This window comes from Cebus imitator, unplaced genomic scaffold, assembly GCF_001604975.1.
Source record: "Cebus imitator isolate Cc_AM_T3 unplaced genomic scaffold, Cebus_imitator-1.0 Scaffold27, whole genome shotgun sequence".
NCBI lineage: Eukaryota > Metazoa > Chordata > Mammalia > Primates > Cebidae > Cebus > Cebus imitator.
In genome coordinates, this window is record NW_016107342.1 from 7,426,175 (window position 1) to 7,445,407 (window position 19,233).

A 19,233-nucleotide genomic window follows, 5' to 3' on the forward strand; every position below is an offset into this window, starting at 1 on the left:
TCATGCTGTCACACAAAACGTTTCGAATTTTGAAGAATTTCGAATTTCGGATTTTCAGATCCAGGATGCTCAACCAGTATGCTACTGAATGACATGCTACTTTACACTTTTCTGAAAAGATCCTCCCCAAAATCTTTATTTAAAATAATACCAATAAATTACATAATTAAAAATATTAGTATTCTTCCCTAAACACCAGATGACGTTCTAAAATTAAATCAGTCAAAAAAAACATAAACATTATAAACAAACACTATTTGCATCCTAAACGAAACAGAATGGCCATCTACAAAGGTACAGTTGCTCACTAAATATACTGGAATGTCCTCAGTATTATTAATACATTCACTACATTATAGCTTGTTCATATTCAATAAACAGTTCAGAGCTAGACACTGGTATGCAATACCAACCAGCATCAGCAATTCATATTTATTGAGTTATTTAGAATACTACATGTGAGAAATCATTCAAAGCACTCTGCATATATCAACTCATTTATACTCTGTAACAACTGTACAAAGTAGGTTACCCTTATTATCTCCATTTTCCAGATGAGGACCAGGCCATCTGGCTTCAATACTCTTAACCTAAGCTGAACACTAACTTTACACTGAAGAAATCTGTAAGAACTTAGGGTCAGCTGGGAGCCTGACACATTAACAAGATACTCTAACACAGAATAGTAAGCAATACTGTAAGGGTAAGTGATGAGGCTAAAAATTATTAAGTCTAAGTTTTCAGATAATACTACATAGTTAAAACTCATTCCCTATGAAACACTAATTCCCATTGCAAAAGCAAGAATCCCAACTCGGCCTGGAAAAGATGAACACATTCTGTAAGGGTCTCTTATCCTTCTGTTCAATTAACCAACCTGTCTGCTATGGTTCTGTTACTTTTTTAGTGAAGAATAGCCTTCTTATCAATCTTTTTCTTCCTAAAACAATTCCAAATCAAGTTAGAGATCGGAATCAACATAAATTAGTTTTTACCAGAAACTAAGAACAAGAGATATCTTAAAAGACATGTATTATAATTTTTAAGTACTTAAAATGGGTAACTGACTCTGGACTAACCAAGTGTTGTTTAAAACAGGCTTTCCCTTAATATAACTTTAAAAAGAACGATTTTCAATTAGCATATCAAAGCTACCAGTCTCCACAGCCAAGACTTCTGCTTGTAACACAATTAATAGCAGGCCCTGTTTTACCTACACCCACTTGTAAATTGCCACCTGGGAACAGCCAACCCATCTGGGTGGCCAGGTGGCCCTGCTACTTGGGTTTCCCTCCTCATTCCCCTTTCAGCTAAAGACATGATTATATTACCCTTCCTCACTAAACCTCATCCTCAATTCTGTGCTATTTCTAGCATGAATTAAGATCCCAACTGGTGGTAAGGAATGAAGGAGCAGGGATAGTACAGAGGGGAAAGAAGAAAATAAAGGTGAAATCCCTCCTCTCTTACATACTGTTATCCTTTCTACTGAATTCCTAACCATACTCTTCACACCTTTCAGTGGCCCTGTCCCATCACTAAAGCCAATGCCTTGTCTCAAGAAACCTAGTGAGCTGCCACCAACTGGGATGATTTTTGTCCTCTGAAACACAAAGGAAGTCATACATGGCTTCTTTCCCTACAGGGAAAACAACATGGTGTAATGGAAGAACATATTCTAAAATAAGGTGAGCTTCTGTTTCAATCTCAATTGTGAGCTTTTTAGCTGTATGACCCTGTTTTCTCATCTGAAAAAGTTAACTACCTCATAAGGTAGCTGACTACTAAAAATGTACTGTAGCAAAAAATCAAGAGGCTGCCTTTACATTTTTCATGTGTCTCTCATATATAGTAAGGGAAACAAACAAACTCAGGATCAGTACCCCCAACCCGTAGAAAACAGGCTCTTAAACTTTTCTGACCACAAACTGCAGTAAAAAATGTTTTTCATTGTGACCCAGTACATATACATACAATCACACACATAACTGAAGTTTCACAAAAACGATACTATGCTATGTGTGATTCATTCTAATATTTTCTGTTTTCTTTCTTTTTTGTTGTGGTGACCCTTTACACTGATTTTACAACCCTCAAATGAGTTGTGACCTGCAGTTTGAAAAGAAACTACTTTGCACTCTCCTTTCTCTCCACCTTTCTCTTCCCATGCCCTCCTCCCTAATCACAGGCAGAAAGCTTTAGTATTGTTACCATTCCACCCTACAGGAACCCCTAGAAGAGCATTTCCTAGGATGCAAAGCCCAGCAGGTAGAAGACAGAGCAGGGAAGAAGGAAAGTGTGAGTGCTGGGGAGAATATGTGCTGCTTCTGGTCCAAGAAGGAATACTAAATCCATTTTCCCTCAGAGACAGTTATTCTTGGGGGTGAAATAAAGCTGTATTGCTAGGCCAAAACACTGGAAGTAAAAGACGCTTGTGGATTAGCCTAGGAACTTAACCCACATATATGACAATCATTCTATAAGAAAATGCTCCCGAACAAAGTTTTCTAAACATAATATATTTCTAAGTTGGGGGAGGAATGCCACCTATACAGTGTCCAAGAGATTGGCAAATTACAGCCTGCAGGTCAAAATCCAGTCTGTATACAGCCCCTGAACAATAGTTTTTACATTTTTAAATGGTTGGAAAAAAATCAAAAGAATACTTTGTGACACATGAAAATTATATGAAATTCAAATTTCAGTGCCCACAAATCAAGCTTTACTGAAATACAGTGACACTGGTTTATTTACATATTGTCTGACTGCTTTTGTGTTACAGCTGGCAGAGCTGAGAAACTGCAAAAGGGATTGCCTAAAATACTTTCTATTTGGCCCTTTACGAAAAAGTCTGTGGACCCCCATTCTAACTGCTTGAAAGCATTCAACATTCATTGATAAATATTTGTTAAGCATCTATTATGTCCTAGGCATGGAGGAAACTATAAGTCTGATATGGCCCTTCTCCTAAATATTAATGGAAGGCAAGTGAAAAAATGCTCAGAGGAATAAAAAGCAGTTGGTTTGTTGTAGGAATTACCAGAGGGCCAATATGGCAAAAGATAAGGATGGAAAGGGGCCATATCATACAGCACCTTTAAGGTCACTGTAAGGAAACCCTCTGATATCTTATATTCAGTTTTTTATGGAATTGATCCCTTTATTTGCAAATAGCCTAAAGATAAATGTCGACCCATTAAGCATCACAAATTCTGAATTCGAAGTGCTGGTACAGCTTCAATCCTTCCTATTACTCTTTACTCCTTGAAAAACATCACTGTATTAATTACAAATATTTGTCACAGCATTTCCAAGTTTTAAAAGCTGCCTGTTCAGCAGAAAGTAGGAGAGAAAAAAAATATATAAGTTGCATGTACAGCCATAAAAGTGAACTACCATGTCCTTCGCAGGGAGATGGATGGAGTTGGAGGCCATCATCCATAGCAAACTAATGCAGGAATAGAAAACCAAATACCACATGTTCTCACTTATGAGTGAAAGCTAAATGATGAGAACACATGGACACATAGAGGGGAACACTGGGGCCTATGGAAGGGTGGAGGGTAGAAGGAGGGAGAGGATCAGGAAAAATAACTAATGTGTACTAGGTTTAATACCTGGGTGATGAAATAATCTGTAAAACAAACCCCCATGACACAATTTATCTATGTAACAAACCTGCACATGTACGCCTGAACTTAAAATAGAATTTTTTTTTAAAGTCACATGTATATATGTTTATGTAAGTATGTTTGGGCTTGTGTGTGTAGCCTTTGATCCTTACTCAAATCTTTGAGGTAGGTACTATAAAACAGAAACTAAGACTACGGAATTTTCCCAAGTTCACATGATATACCACACAGCGGTAAAGAGGCACAACACCCAGGTTTTCTCCCTGCAGAATGTTTGCTCTTTCTATTATATCAACCCAAGAATGTACATAATTAATTACATTGACTGAATTTGAAGATAAAGTACTAGGCTTTAATTTTTTAAAGGAAACCATTCTTGCCAACAAACAGCTACATACGTACCAACAATATGAGCTTTTATTTCTGTTAACTAGCCCTAACTGATAAATCACATTTCAATGGTAGATAATTCTATTATCTATAACAGAGTAGGCTCCTCTAATCTTCTGTTCTCTGGCTTAGTGAGCTGATTTACTTCATAGATGCAAGGCTAGATATTAATTACAAAAATACTGTCTAATTGAGGACTGCTAAATATATATTGCTAGACTAACTAGAAACTATAGTTCTTGATGTGGGATATTTTAGGGCTGCAGCAGTGAAAAATAAGATCTGCAGATAAAAAGTCAAAACTACTCTTCAATGATTCAAAAGGAAAAAGAAGTATAACCACTCTTCTTCTCTAGCCCCAACCTTTTACTTTTACGCCATCCTTCAGAAGTGAGGATCAGCTTGAGTAGTTTATTCCTTCTAAGAATCATTCTGATAAAGGCAGTTACTGGATAAAATAGTACCTGACAGTTTGTTAGGCCCTCTCAGCAATAAAAGCTTGCTAATTTAATTTCCTCTATTATTTCTAACCCTCTCAGCTAAGCAGCAATCTCTATTTACGTTTTAACAAAAAATACAATTAGCAATTAATTTCCTAATTCAACACCCAAGCCAGGGTTATGTACCTCTAAAGAACTAAGGAAGAAAATAAGAAAAGATTACCAAGAAAGATGTGTTATATAATATAGAATAAAAAGACGGTCAGTAGCTATTCAACCATTTTTCTGGCCATTCACAAAGATGTTTTATTCTACTTTGAATGCCTGTTAATCAAACTGCTTTACTATTACCATATCCATCTTGTATATGTTATCTTGCAATTACTCATTATTTATCATAATTATTATTTATTCATTGAGTTTTCATTTCTCCACATATAATTTTAGTGATAATTACAAGTTCATTTCGAGTATTAGGTTATATAAAATTAATTTGCAAATTGTAGTCACTAATCCTAAAATATGAAACTCTGCTACCAGGTAAAAGAAAGGCGTAGCAGTTCCTTTTCTAGAACTGCTTTATTTAAGGTAATAATAAATAAAATGACCTATAGTATTTATAGGGTAAAACTGAACTTTATAAAAGGTAGCTTATCCAATACAGTTAGCTTTGCCTGCTTCCAAAATGAAAAAATCCAAATGAAACCAAATGAAAAGAGGCAGGCACTATAATATTTTTAAAATTCAGTAAAATGTAACATCTCTTCTGGTTTTACCTCTGTGTAATAATGCAGTTTTTCCTAGGCAAAGATGCTGCAGCTGAACTTCTGCCATAATAAAGAGCTTATTTCCCTGTGCCAAGCACCACCTCCCCACCACCAACAGGAGAGGCTTGAAATCGTTCCAGACAAAAACATTCATGCTGAATACCTAGAGTTAGAGGCTGTAGCCCTGAGTAAAACTAATAGCCTAAAGTATTAAGTATTTATCCTTTTAGTCTTTATTGTAAGACTTTGATAACCTGAAAACATATCAAATTTCTAAGAATTAAGATATAAAATACACTAAGTTTCTACTTCTGAATCTTCAACCATACCAACAATTTGGTATATGACGTTTGAAACAATAAAGAGGTTGCTTATGAAAAAAATAGGCACCTGAAAAGGAGTAAAGCCAGTTTCAGGGAGAAATAGGAATGCTTAAATAAATAAGAATATAAATTAGCAAATGAACAAAATCTAAGATAGAAATTTGTTACAAAAATTCAATAACCTCTAGTCTGGATTTCATTATTATTTTTTTTTTTTCTGAAAATTTGTATTCAAAGTTCACATATGCACAAGAAGCCTATCCATTCAGGGTTTTTTTTAAGCAATGACAAGCCAGAAAAAAAAAATAAGGTGACTAAAATAAAAAAGAAAAGGAAGACTGATAAGTTTCACTGGCAAGCTTTATATTAGAATCAGAGAATGTTCAAAACTAGTAGGGATCTCGGAGAGTCTCTCCAGCTTACACTGATGCAAAAGGTTCCTAACTGGTCTCACCTCTTCACTCCCGTACTCTTCTAGTATTATTTTTCCGATAGCTGCCAAAATGATCTTAACATATAACCCAGAGCCTGCTCTTAAAACTCTTTGCTTCCCACTGCCGTTTGCATTTTATTCTCTTTCCCCTATTAGATCAAAGACCTGCAAGATCCTGTCCCTATCTCTCCAGTCCCATCCCTCCATTCATTGCTTCAGGCAGCTAGTTAAATATTCATTGAGCTTTGCCTCTGTGCCAAAAACTGTGCCATGCATTGGAAGTGTTAAGAAAAAGTCACAACTCCCGCCTCTCCAGTAAAGCTTACACTCTAATAGTGGAAAGGACAAATAAGAAATAAGTAGATATGCCAGGCACGGTGGCTCACACCTGTAATCCCAGCACTTTGGGAGGCCAAGGCAGGCAGACCACTTGAGACAGGAGTTCCAGACCAGCCTGCCCAACATGGTAAAACCCCATCTCTACCAAGAATACAAAAATTAGCCAGGCATGGTGGCACATGCCTGTAGTTCCAGTGACTAGGGAGGGTGATGCAGGAAAATCGCTTGAACCTGAAAAGCTGGGATTGCAGTGAGCCAAGATCGAACCACAGCACTCCAGCCTGGGTGAGAGAGAGAGACTGCCTCAAAAAAAAAAAAAAAAAAGAGAGAGAGAAATAGGTAGATAAAGTAAACAGATGTGATATGGGATAAGGCAAATAAAGAGTAATCTTCTCAGCGCCCTGTTAGTTTCTGTCAGAGCACATATGACAATTTGTAATTATGTTATTCATTTGACTACTTACTTTATGACTATAAACTCCAGAAAGGCATAATCATATGTGTCTTCATGTTCAATGCTGTATCCCAAGCACTTGCTACAGTGCCTAGCATGTAGTTCAATATTGATTTGTTAAGTGAAAGAATACCTATTTCATCCTCTTTAATTCAGGGATGAATAAAGTGAAATCTTTATGGATGTCAAAGGTCAAAGAAGAGTGAGTAGGAAAGTAGGAATTTGAATGACAGACTCTTAAGTTTTAGTCCAAAATATACCACAATCAAAATATTGATCTCCAAAAATAGTCATTGAAAACCTTTGTGTTTTCAAAGCTTTAAGTAGCTGGTACCTAAAAACAGACTTGAGACTCTTTCAAAAAAACTTTAATTCTACTAAAAAGTTTAAGAGAAGTTGTCCAAGAAAAAAAATACTTTAAATTCTCACTAATAAATAGAGACAATTTACTCCCTTGTTTCTTTTTAATGCATGCTAAAACAATGAGACCTTAAAGAACTCTTTGTAAGGAACCACAATATCTGAATGTTCTAGATATTTTTTGGCAGCTATCTGGCTCTTTATAATGATATGTCCTTTGGCTATATCATTTAGTCAGAATATTATTTCACATTAACTGATAAGTAATTTACCTACAAATGTAAATATCCCCAAGAACCAAATCTGTATTTTTTTTTTTTTTTTTGAGACAGAGTCTCGCTCTGTTGCCAAGCGCAAGGCTGGAGTACAGTGGTACAATCTTGGCTCACTGCAACCTCTGCCCTTGGGTTCAAGCAATTCTCCTGCTTCAGCCTCCCGAGCAGCTGGGACTACAGGTGCACGCCACCACACCCAGCTAATTTTTATATTTTAGTGGAGACAGGGTTTCACTGTGTTGGCCAGGGTGGTCTCGATCTCTTGACCTCCTGATCCGCCCGCCTCGGCCGCCCAAAGTGCTGAGATTACAAGCATGAGCCACCGCGCCAGACAAATCTATATATATTTTTTTAATGTTTTACACACTATATCCTTTTAAATGGGACTTCGATTAAAAACTAATATGTATGTAAGATCTACTCTGGACCAGCTACTGTGTTATATGTCATATCAATTTATTTAATACATCTTGGTTTACAAATTTTAAAAGTTAATCTCAGAGTTTTAGAAACTTGCCAAGATCTGACAACTTGTCCATGCCCTTTCCTCTTGAAATAATGCCTTGGGGCAAGCTTGATATATCATGTATAGTTATGAAGTTGTGAAGAACAATGGACTTTTCCCTTAAAATAAAAATTTTAAAGTTAACAATCATAAATAGGAAAACTCCTCCCTCTAAGCCTTATAAATAGGGTTACTTTTATTACGATATGTAAAGACTTGATTCATTTTTAAAATCTTTTGAAAGGCAACCCCTCCCCACATGTATAGCCAGTCCTTCTAATCTAGTAATTATATTCTTGCTTTACATTTACTTTCTTTAGCAAGATTAGGGAATAAAGTGATTCCCAGTGTGACTACAGGCAACCAAAGAAAAAACTAGTCCAAAGGAAGGATCATTGAAAAGTTTAGGTTTCAAGTGTGAATACCACATACCAAGTTCAGAAAAGTATCTAAATCTACTTCTTTAGAACATTATAATTTACTGTAAGATCTCATACAGATTTCAAAGAATATAATCTGGATGACCAGTATTAGTAATTACTGTAATTACTGAAATCTGACCATGATTTAAACCAAACAACATATTCAGCCACCAATGTTTAGAATTCTCTAACTAGACATCACAATGGAGACATATCCATCACACATACAGTGTTTATCTTTTTTTTTTTGAGACAGAGTCTCACTCTGTCACCCAGGCTGGAGTGCACAGTTGGACTGCAGTGATGCGATCTGGGCTCACTGCAACCTCCGCCACCTAGGTTCAAGCGATTTTCCAGCCTCAGCCTCCCAAGTAGCTAGGACTACAGGTGCGTGCCACCATGCCCAGCTAATTTTTTGTGGTTTTAGTAGAGACGGGGTTTCACTGTGTTAGCTAGGATGGTCTTGGTCTCCTGACCCTGTGATTCGCCCACCTCAGCCTCCCAACGTGTTGGGATTACAGGCGTGAGCCACCGCATGCAGAATCAATGTCTACCCTTTTAAGAGAATATTACATACTATCATGTTTTATTATGTACTCTTATTTTTCCAAATCTATATCTTTATTTTCATTCATGCTTTTATCATCTAAAACTATATCTATCTGAAAACTTTTTTAGTTTTGAAAACACTTTCAATCTTCCTCTAGCTCATTACTTCTTTACCAATTTTATTTAGTAGTGCTACCAACCTACCTTAGTCTTCAAGTTGCTTTTCTGTTCTATATGCACATATATGTATGTGAGACATTCATCAGGATATGTATCATCCACTGTTAACCTCCTCATTTTAATTACTTTTCATCTGAATTTAAGAGTAACTCCCTGAGACTGTCCTACTTCTTTAAGCAATTATGAACTATCTTCATCACATAAATCTCTTCCTCAGATTTAGTCAAAATTTCTCCATCCCACCTTGCCTTCCATCAACGGTCAAGTTTACTCCCAAATGCCTATTGTGTTCCTGATGCTATTTTCTGTCTTTTCCCTTCATATTAAGATGAATATCCTTCCTAAACTCCTGCTAAGACATTTTTTTTCTAGTACTAAGATCTCTCCTCCAGCAAGTCTTTCCTATATTAAAAAATCTCAACTCCCCAAAATTACAATCTAATTTTGTTTCAGCACCTTCATGTATGTTTAACTTATTCGACTAGTTCAAAACAGAGAAGAGCTTAGTCAGGGAAGATCCATGTTCTCCCTTGAGACCAGTTGTCCCTATATTCTATACCTAGGCACACATTCTCTATTGTAGATTAATTAATGGCCATATTTTTCAGAACATATATTTTTCATTGCACATATTTACGTATGTAGCTTCCTTTTCCACTAAGAGTACTGAGTAGAGAAAATAAGGATTGTTGAACTAGGTCACTGTTTCTTAGTCATTTATAACACAATGGCTGGTCAATGAATCAATTAATGGGTCATGGTTAACATTTTTTAAATGAAATATAACATGAAAATAAGTAAGTGTCCTGCACACAGTTGAGAGTGCACAGTTCATGAAACTTTCATTTCTAATACACACACAGATATATGCCCACCCCTATTACTACATGGGAACTAAGTCATAATGCAACATGTAATTCTTAGTGTGGATTACAGTCAAAGAAGTACAAAAGCCATGGAACATGAAGATACCTAAGATCCCTTCTAAATCTATATAATTCAAATCACAATTTAAATCATTTTTAAAAATTTAAATTTGAATGTAAAGATGCCAAAACAGCCAGCAAAATCATCTAATAAAATGTCACTACTGAACTCTAACCTTAAAATTATAGAACCATAAAGCTTTCAGAGAAGAAAAAAATATATAATCCAAGTTCATCACTTTAATACATTAAGAGTACAACTCTGGCCCAGAGAAGTGAATTAATTTCATTTTATTCATTTGATAAACATTTGCTGAGCACCTGTTATGTACCAGGTTCTAGAAATGGGCATGTGGATAAAGGAAAGATGTCTTCAAAGAGTAGAAACAGAAAAGTAAACATTTGCACAGTCTAAAGTGGAAACAGGCAAGTAAACATTTGCAATAATTACTGAAATCAAGGCTCCATTTACAAGGTGTTAGATGAAAAGAAAGCAACTAACTTGATCTGGGTTGGGTGACAGAGAAAATGTTTCTGAAGTGGTGATACTTCTCAGTCTTAAAACCAAAAAGGAGTTAGCCAGATAGAAAAGGAAGAATAACATGCAGGAAGGCATCATAATGAAATATAATGAAGGATGACACATTTAAGAAACTGCAAGTCAAGTCTGTATGGATGGAATATAGTACTCATGCTAAGGAGGAGCTGCAGCAGAATACCTAGCATTTAATCTTCAAAGCACTCTCTGAGGTTGGCATTATTAATATCCCCCCCCCCACTTTGTGTAGATGAGAAAACTGAGGCACAAAAGGTAAAGTAACTCGACCAAGGTTAAGTTATGGAACCAAGATTTAAACTAATTAAGTCTACATCCAGAATCTATACTCTTAACCAATACCAAGAAGTTAGAGAAAACAGGCAAGAGCCAAAAGATGAAGGACTTTTTATGACATTCTAAGACTTTAGATTCTATGCTAAAGGTGACTCAGTCAGTGAAAGGTTTAAAGCAAGGGTGACATATTCAGATTTTTATTAAGATCACTCCGACAGCTATGCAGATGGACGACAAATAAAAGGAATTAATGACAGGGGACTGGTGAATTTTAGCTAGAAAAGTGCTATAATAACCAAGTAAGAGAAAATGATAGATGAGCTAGATATGGGCAGCGCTGACACCAGAGCTCAACTCTACCAAACTCTATGACCACATTCTTGATCACTATCCATGTGAACTTCCCAATTTTTTCCTTTAGGCCAACCATTCTAACAGTTCAAAAAATCCAACCTCAGAGACAAAAACATATTTCCTTTAAGTCCCTTTATTAAAACAAAGCCTGACCTCTAGATGCACTGGGTATACAAAAGTGACTAAAAAGAAATCTAGGTGGAGAATGACAGAAAGTCAATTGATGTCTCTTACCTTCTTGATTTCTCCTCCTCCTCCTTCTCCTTCCTCTATACACTATTCCTGGAATTTTCATGTTCAATAGTCAATTTGAAATCAATGTTTTGTCTAGACATGACTATTATAACCTAACAGAATTAAATGTACCACAGAGGAAGTCTAATGTGGTCCTATCAGCGGCAATAAATATACTCTCGGGTCTAGTCAAATTTTGGCTTAAACAGAGACGAATGAATGATAAGAAGAAAGAAACTTATTCTGAAGCAGCAAAGAGTTAAGTAAAACCTCAATATTAAAAAGGAATAAGAGTAATCTAAAGTTTAAGCCATTTGATTCCAAGAGAGTAACATTACTCCGAAGGGGGTGTGTGTGGTAGTCCAGAAACCAGCAAATAAAAGAGCAACAGTGGAAAAGACTATCTGGCCAATTCTCAAGCATTCTAAATTCAATCTGTTTTCATTCAAAACCATGGGTAAGCCCTCTTGAGCCACCCATGATGCTAAGCAATGACTGGGTTCCACAAGCAAGCAGTATAGGGAAGTACAGAAGGGTCAGGGAAAGAAAAAGGAATAGACAAGGGAGGAAAATGGAAAGGGAATTATAATGAAAGAGAATGGAAGAAACGATGAGTTACACAGCAAAAAGCAAAAGCTGAAGGCATACCAGTGACCCTAGTATCAAATGTTGCCAACCTTACCTATAATCTGAGACAATATGACAAGTGGCAACATAACAGACCATGAAAAGACAAATTTAAATCACAGACTTAGGAGATATCAAAGATGAGAAAATCAGAGCAGCACTTCAAAAAGTCAAAATGCAACAAAATAGTCTTAGAATCTAAATAAACAATTTAGAGAGTACTGAAATCTCATTTGGTTTAGTTGTTCTTCACTTCTTAAGAAGAGTGAATCCAGTGAACCCAAAAGGTGAAAATGTCAGTAACAGAGAGAAGGATATGGAGAGGTGTGTTACAGAGACAGTATGAGGCTCATTTGGATACCATTTGTCGGCATGACTTCAGAATTTTCCTCTCTATGGTACAGTGCTACTTAATTTGCTAAGAGTTTCACTGTAATTCTTATCTTGGTTGGCTGGGTTAACTTCCTTAAAACCAGAGTTCAAAACAAGGTAATTATTTTATTAATTATGGTCAAGATTTAACCTTAAAAAGGGAAAGGATCTGCAATAGATCATAAAATATTACTTACTGTATCATAAATTAGTGTAATGGTAACCAAACCCAGCTAATGATTCTCAAGAAAATTATGTAACTAAGAGATTAGGTTAAAGTTTCTTGAAATTAAAGTTAGACAAAAGAAATATATAGTTTTTTAAAAAACAGAATTTCTGCCTTGAAACCATTCAGGGAACATGTAATTGTGAACATATTTCAGGCAACATGTTAAACACACACACATACCACCACAAGGCAGCCTAATGATGTCACTAAGAATAAATGCAAATATCCTTAAAGATCATATCATGGCAACGAAAATTCTGTTTCTAAAGCAAATATAATTAAACTTGATACCTTAACCAATCATTCATCATGTCCATGAACATTCAGTCTTCATGAGCACTCTACCAAAATAGGTGATAGGAGAGTTTATGTATAAGTCATCAAAATATTTTTATTATAGAATAATAGGATGAAAGAATGTGCATATCTATAGTCTGTTTCTCCAATTTAATCATATTCTAATTTTAAGTGATAATGAAAAGATAAAAACTTTCAATACAAGGTCACCTGGAGATCATCAATACCATGTACTTGTAAAACATAGATTACAAACTTTAGGGGGAAGACAGCAGAGCCCTTTTAATAATAAACTAATGCTTTTAAATATTAAGAGTTAAGAACTGAGTTGTTCCTTTTTTTTTAATTTGTATTTTAAATTCAGGGGTACATGTGAAGGTCGGTTACATAGGTAAACTCATATCATGGGGATTTGCTGTACAGATTTTTTCACCTAGGTATTAAGCTCAGTACCCAATAGTTGTCTTTGCTGCTCACCTCCCTCCTCCTACCCTCCATCCTCAAGTAGACCCCATTGTCTGTTGCTCTGTTCTTGGTTTTCATATTTTCTCATCAATTCGCTCCTACTTATAAGTGAGAACATGTGGTATCTGGTTTTCTTAGAATGAGTTTTTTTTTTTTAACCTCTACACTGCTGACATATTAAGCCAGAAAACTCTTAGTTGTGGAAGGCTGTACAGTGCATTGTAGGACAATTAGCAGCATTCCTGCCCTCTACCCAACTAGATGCCAGTAGCACACCCTGGCCCCTGTTGTGACAACCAAAAATGTCTCAAAATGTCCCATGGATGGGGATTTGGGGAAGTGGGGGCGGAGGAATCACCCAGATTAAGAACTACTGGCTTAGATCACAAATAGAAACAATAATAATAATAACACAAAATGAATGGCAGGAGAACTTTGTTTCATTTTTTTTCTGGTCTCCATGTTTCAAAGGTATATATTTGAATTTGACCACAAACGGCATTTACAAGAGATTCTGCCTTTTAGAAAACAAAGTGTTTACATCCATTACTTGTTAGCCAAAGTTCAAAAGATTATCTGTACTGCCAACTCTCCCTCCAACCACACATACATTCACACATACACAGTATTGCCTAGCTAAACTGAAGAAAATGTAACATAATTACCATATTTCCATTTCCTATTGCATCAAATAGATTGACCATACTGCTCCAGCTCCCACAAAATCCAAAGGAATTCTCAACTGACTTCAATGCAACTCAAATACCACAATAGCTGCATCACTCTAGATAGGATAAACCTAAGTACTAAGGCAAGTATTAAAGTCATTCTCATACTTTAACAAACTGTGGGGAAAGATACAAATTAACCACAATGCTATAAAAAGAAACTTAAGATTTATGTTTTGAAACAGAATCTGAGGAGGTATGAGAGGAATGAAAAAATTCAAAATCAAAGAGAATCTGAAGGCACTCCAGGATGAGGGCAAAATTTAAAATGTTTCCCCTGGAATGAGAAAGAGGAAGAAATTATACACTTGGCCATATCCTACAGGAATAGTCTGCATAATCAGTCTCCAGAATACATATCATGGGATAGAATTTGAAAAATCAGAGTCCACGAAATAGTAAACATTCCTCCTAAACACCTGGAACAAAACTGTTCCTTACTATTGTTTCCCACTTTGATTAAAAAAAGAAATAAAATATCTAGAAATGAAAAATAGACAAACTGAGAATTTTTTAAATTCTCATAAAAATAGTCACCTCATGCTTCCAATATGCCAGATTACACATTTTGTAGAAAAATCAATTAGTTGGAGAAACACAATAATCCTTTTTTAGAGTGCATCTGATCCATAACAAAAGCTTTTTAAAAATCAGACATTTTAAGTACTCAAATTCTTCATGTATAAATATGGATTAGGGCCTTTAAGATTATTTCAGTTATCTTCAACAGAACCACATATTTTTGTTCAACTGGGAATGTTCATCTTAAAAAGCCTATGCAACAACACGATATTAATTTAATATAAGTGGAATGTCTATATGCCCTATAGCAACAAAATTACTTTATTTCAAAATTATAGCTGTTAACCTCCTGGCCCACTGAAAATAATCCTGGCCCAATGAAAATAATCCCACAAGAAACTAATGCTCAGTTATTTTTACTACCAAACCAAGCAGAGGAAGCTGTAAGATCTGTAGCGACAGCCTGCTTTTCCAGAAGTAATACCTTGAGACTGCTCAAGAATAACCTCCTTCACCAATTAGTGTGACTCAGGTGGGTTTGGGAGGGAATAATGTCCACAATTCCTTGGTCAGTGGCCATGATGCCCCTCCTCCTCAAGGGCAAGAGATCAGAACAAGGGATTTGAACAAGAGGAGTTTACCAGCCACAACATATAGAAGCAGGAAAAAAAAAAAAAAAGAGTACTACTGGAAAGATAAAAACTACATGGTTAAATCATGTCACAAAAGCAAGAGGTTTAATGTTATCAAGGCCTTCATTCATTTCAGACACACCATTGTTTAGCTTCCTCCCCAAACCGTGCACAAAAAGAACTGTCAGCCTGCCTTAAGCATGTTCCTTCTTCCATTTAAACAGACATGATTCTTTTGGTTAATCTCTGGCAATGATCGCCATTTCACAACACATTCAGCCCACCCGGAACTGATCAATACCACTACAGACATAAGACTAGACTTTATCCATTTATTAACCACAAGGAAATGTACCATTCAGCAAAATTCTATACATTACAAAAGATTCTATTTAAAGGGGGTTGGGGAAGACGGACACAAACACACATACACACACACACACCCCACAGAGGTACACAAAGAAGACTACCACCCTTTAATTTTCCTGTGGCAAGCGAGATAAAGACATGGCCATGAAACCTGTCAATTCGCCCCCTCCCACCCGTCCCCAGTAATTCTATGCCACAAGCTGGTAACTGAATATTAAATTTTACGATAAACAGATCCAATGAGACTTTTAAAATGTTTCATCTATTGAACTAACTCTCCTGTTGTGTACATCTGCACACCTCTGAGCTAATGATGTATTCATTTATAGAATTCCAAATACAAAAGATTAGATAGTTTTTCCAACCACTGGTTGCAACCACAGAACGTTCTCACAAAATCGAAATTTCCAATATAAAATGGCCAGATTATTCTCCCAACCTTGAGCTAAAACCTATTCTATGAGTCTATTATATTCAACAAAAACAATTTAACATGGGTTGTTCTAAACCGAAAACAATGCTTCAATACAAAGCGTTTAAAATAAGTATTCCGTAGGTAAGCAAAATCTATGCCCCAAAAGAGCACACAAATGGTGGTTGAACACCAGCACATTACCAACACCAAGCGGCATACCTCTCCTGCAGTGGGTTATAGTTAATACTCCAACAACAACTACAACTATTTTTAACGCCGCTGGACACTGAAGTTGAAGAAAACGTGAGGGGAGACCCAGATTAATCTGCTGAAAGGATGTACTGCTTCTCACAGCCAAAATTAAGCAGCAACTGACTTGATTGATCTATGTCGTGATATTCACCGGTGAAGCACTAATTAAAAGATGACAAAAAGCAACCCTGGTTTTAGGGGAGCCCACACTAAATACTCCTTTCAGGTCTCAACCTTTGCATAAATTGTCACTTGTGGTATTTGCGGCTTAATTGCAACCCAACCAGCCCTGTCATCTAGTGTTATGGCCACAAAACATGACTTTCTCACTTCCACAACAACACAGCAGTCACTCTTATCAGCTCGCCAACCCAACTCAAAAGGAAAAAAATGCATGGAGGTTCCCAGATCACAATCAGACCTGGGGGGTGGCAGCCGAGGGGCGCGGGGTGTGGGCAACCTCCTCAGGCTCCACTGGACTCTCCGACCCGACACCAGCCGCGGCCCCCAGCAGCGGCCGCAGCGGCCGCCGCGGCCGCAGGAGCAGCCCCGCCGCGCCGCGCTCCCTGCACCTACCTGAAGAACAGGAGATAAGAAAGACGGCAAACGCCAACTTTGCAGCAGCTCCCATTTTCCCGAGGCGCCGGGGAATCCGGAGGAAGTTCTCGCTAGATATCCAGTTCCCTGGGTCTTCCTCGGAGACAAACCTCCTGGTGTAAAATCAACCGTCATAAAACATATTCGGAAGCCAGACCAAAAAAAAAAAAAAAAAAAAAAAAAAAAACAAAAAAAAAAAAAAAAAAAAAAAAAAAAAAAAAAACGTTCACTGGGTTTAAAAAACAAAAAAAGAAAAAAGAGCACAACAATAAAAAATAAAATGCACCACGGGGAGAAACCGCCACACACACGGACAACACACAAAACCAAACAACGAAAAGCCAACAACAACAAAAGCGGGTTTAAATCACTGTCAAAATCACTGTCAGCTCCGCTCGCCTCTCCGGTCTCTCGAAACAAAACGCCAGGCTGAGGCGACGAGGAGGCGGCGGCGGCGGCGGCGGCGGCGTCCGCTGCCGCCCGGACAGTCTAGGAACCGACTGGGTCCGACGTCCGGACCGACCTTCAACCCGGACACCTAAAGTCTCAGGACCACTGGTGGCCGAGCTCGCGGCGGTGGCGGTCAAGGCGGCAGCGGCGCGGGGAAGGGGCAGCGGGCGGCAGCGGCGGCGGCGGCGGTGCAGGCGGCGGCCAAGTTCTGGTCCAGGCTCTGGCTCCGGCTCCGGCTCCGGGCTCCGGGCTCGGCCGCGTTTTCGGTCTCCTGGCCTCCGCCGGGCTCCGCCCCCCACACTTCCGGTTCCGGCCCGAAGCTGGAAGCCAGGCGCAGCGGAGGAACGCTCGGCGGCAGCGGCGGCGGCCGCGGCGGCGGCTGCAGCGGCGGCCCGGCGCAGCGCGCGTGCCGGGCCGGGAGCGCGAGGAGATTGTCGGGGAAGCGAGGCGGCAGCGGGGGAGGGGTGAGAGAGCGAGGGCGGGGCCGAGTGGAGGGAGAGGAGGCGGGGCGGACGGAGTCGATACCGCGAGGCCTCGGCGTCCGGCCTGCTTGGGCGAGAGATCCCGCGACAAAGGGGCGCGGGCGCCTCAAAGTCCCTGAGCTGTGCTTGGGCTGTGGCCGGGCGCGCCCCGTTTGCAAATCGCCTTCCCGCTGGCGTCTCTGTATCGCCCACCCGAAGGGTCAGGGGAAGCCCAAGAGCAACAGGACCTCGAGGTGGGGCGAGTGGCCGGGTGCCTCTCGGAGGGGCGTCTGTGGCGCCCAGTCTTTCCTCTGGCGGGGACGCGTCCTCCGCTTGGAGACCGAGGAATCGGTGGAAGCCGGCCGTGGGAGCTGCTTTCGCCGCGCCCGCCGAGCTGCCCAGGCGAGCTCGCGACGCGCGAGCTGGTGTCTGCGCCCCCAGACTTAGCAGTGCGTCCCACCGCTGCAGTTTTTGCACACGCGTGCTGTCTTGGTGACTAGAAAAGCAAAAACAAAAAAACACGGAGGAAGGGCTGTCCACCCGGTCAGGGTATTCACGCCATTTATCACGATGCCCAGCTTGAATCCATTCCCGCCGTTCCTTTTACACACAAAGCATTGTGTTGACAACTGTTTTGCACGTAATAGGGGCACAAATATTTGTTTACTGTGCTTTGAAGAAAAAACTGGGAATTTCGATCGGCATATTTAATGATCAGACAAGTGTTTACATGTTCAAATTTTAAGCTCTTTTAGGGCCTGCTTTTACTCCTTAATCCATGTTGACTGCTTACAAGCTGGTGTGCTAGGCACAGAATGGGATCCAACAGGTAAAAATAGGATGGATCCCTACCTCAAGTAGCTTTTAGTATTTGCTGTATTGAGTTGGCTGCAGAATACAAACTAAAGACCACTGAAAGTACTTGCTCTGTCATTTACCATACTTTGGTGAGCTTCGGGAAGAGAGAGATCTTGTTTTTTTTCCTTATTTTATTCCAGCCCCCAGAAGTATCAACTGGCACATAAGTGCTTAATAAATAACTGTCTAAATGACTAAGGGATAACTGCCTTTCCCTTAAGTACAGTCTCCTTTAATGTACTCTACAAAGTTTTGTTTTTTAAAATAATAGAGCAACTGTACTATATGGCAAATTCATGTTTTACTTGTGGTTTACTGATTCCCACCTTTTCCCACAAAGCCAAGTCTTCTCACTTATATTTATAGCAGTTTACTTCCTCTAAATTACTCCGTATTTCTATTAAGTTCATCCTGTAATTATCTGCCCATTTCTACAACTTGTCAGGGTTATTAATAATCATTGTGGCTCTTTAAACTCCAAGATTTCCAGTTCTCAAGTGGTGGTGCTCAGAATTTCACTGATATTTACAGCAGTTAAAATCCC

The 19,233-nt window shown here is 38.6% G+C and overlaps 1 protein-coding gene across 2 annotated transcripts in view; it reads right to left on the bottom strand.

Moving 5' to 3' along the window:
* Positions 1 to 17,643, bottom strand: part of ACVR2A (activin A receptor type 2A) — an 87,300-nt gene extending 69,657 nt beyond the window's left edge. Inside the window, exons 1-2 of one of the 2 annotated variants that reach the window (XM_037736600.1) lie at positions 17,444 to 17,643; positions 16,900 to 17,033 (exon numbers count right to left, since the gene is read on the bottom strand). In XM_037736600.1, the coding sequence (XP_037592528.1) occupies positions 16,900 to 16,954 (55 nt within the window). In that variant the 5' untranslated portion in view covers positions 16,955 to 17,033; positions 17,444 to 17,643. Of the gene's footprint in view, positions 1 to 16,899; positions 17,133 to 17,443 lie in introns of those variants that run through there. The other variant, XM_017523153.2, reaches the window with a different exon arrangement.
* Between the last annotated feature and the right edge of the window lie 1,590 nt (positions 17,644 to 19,233).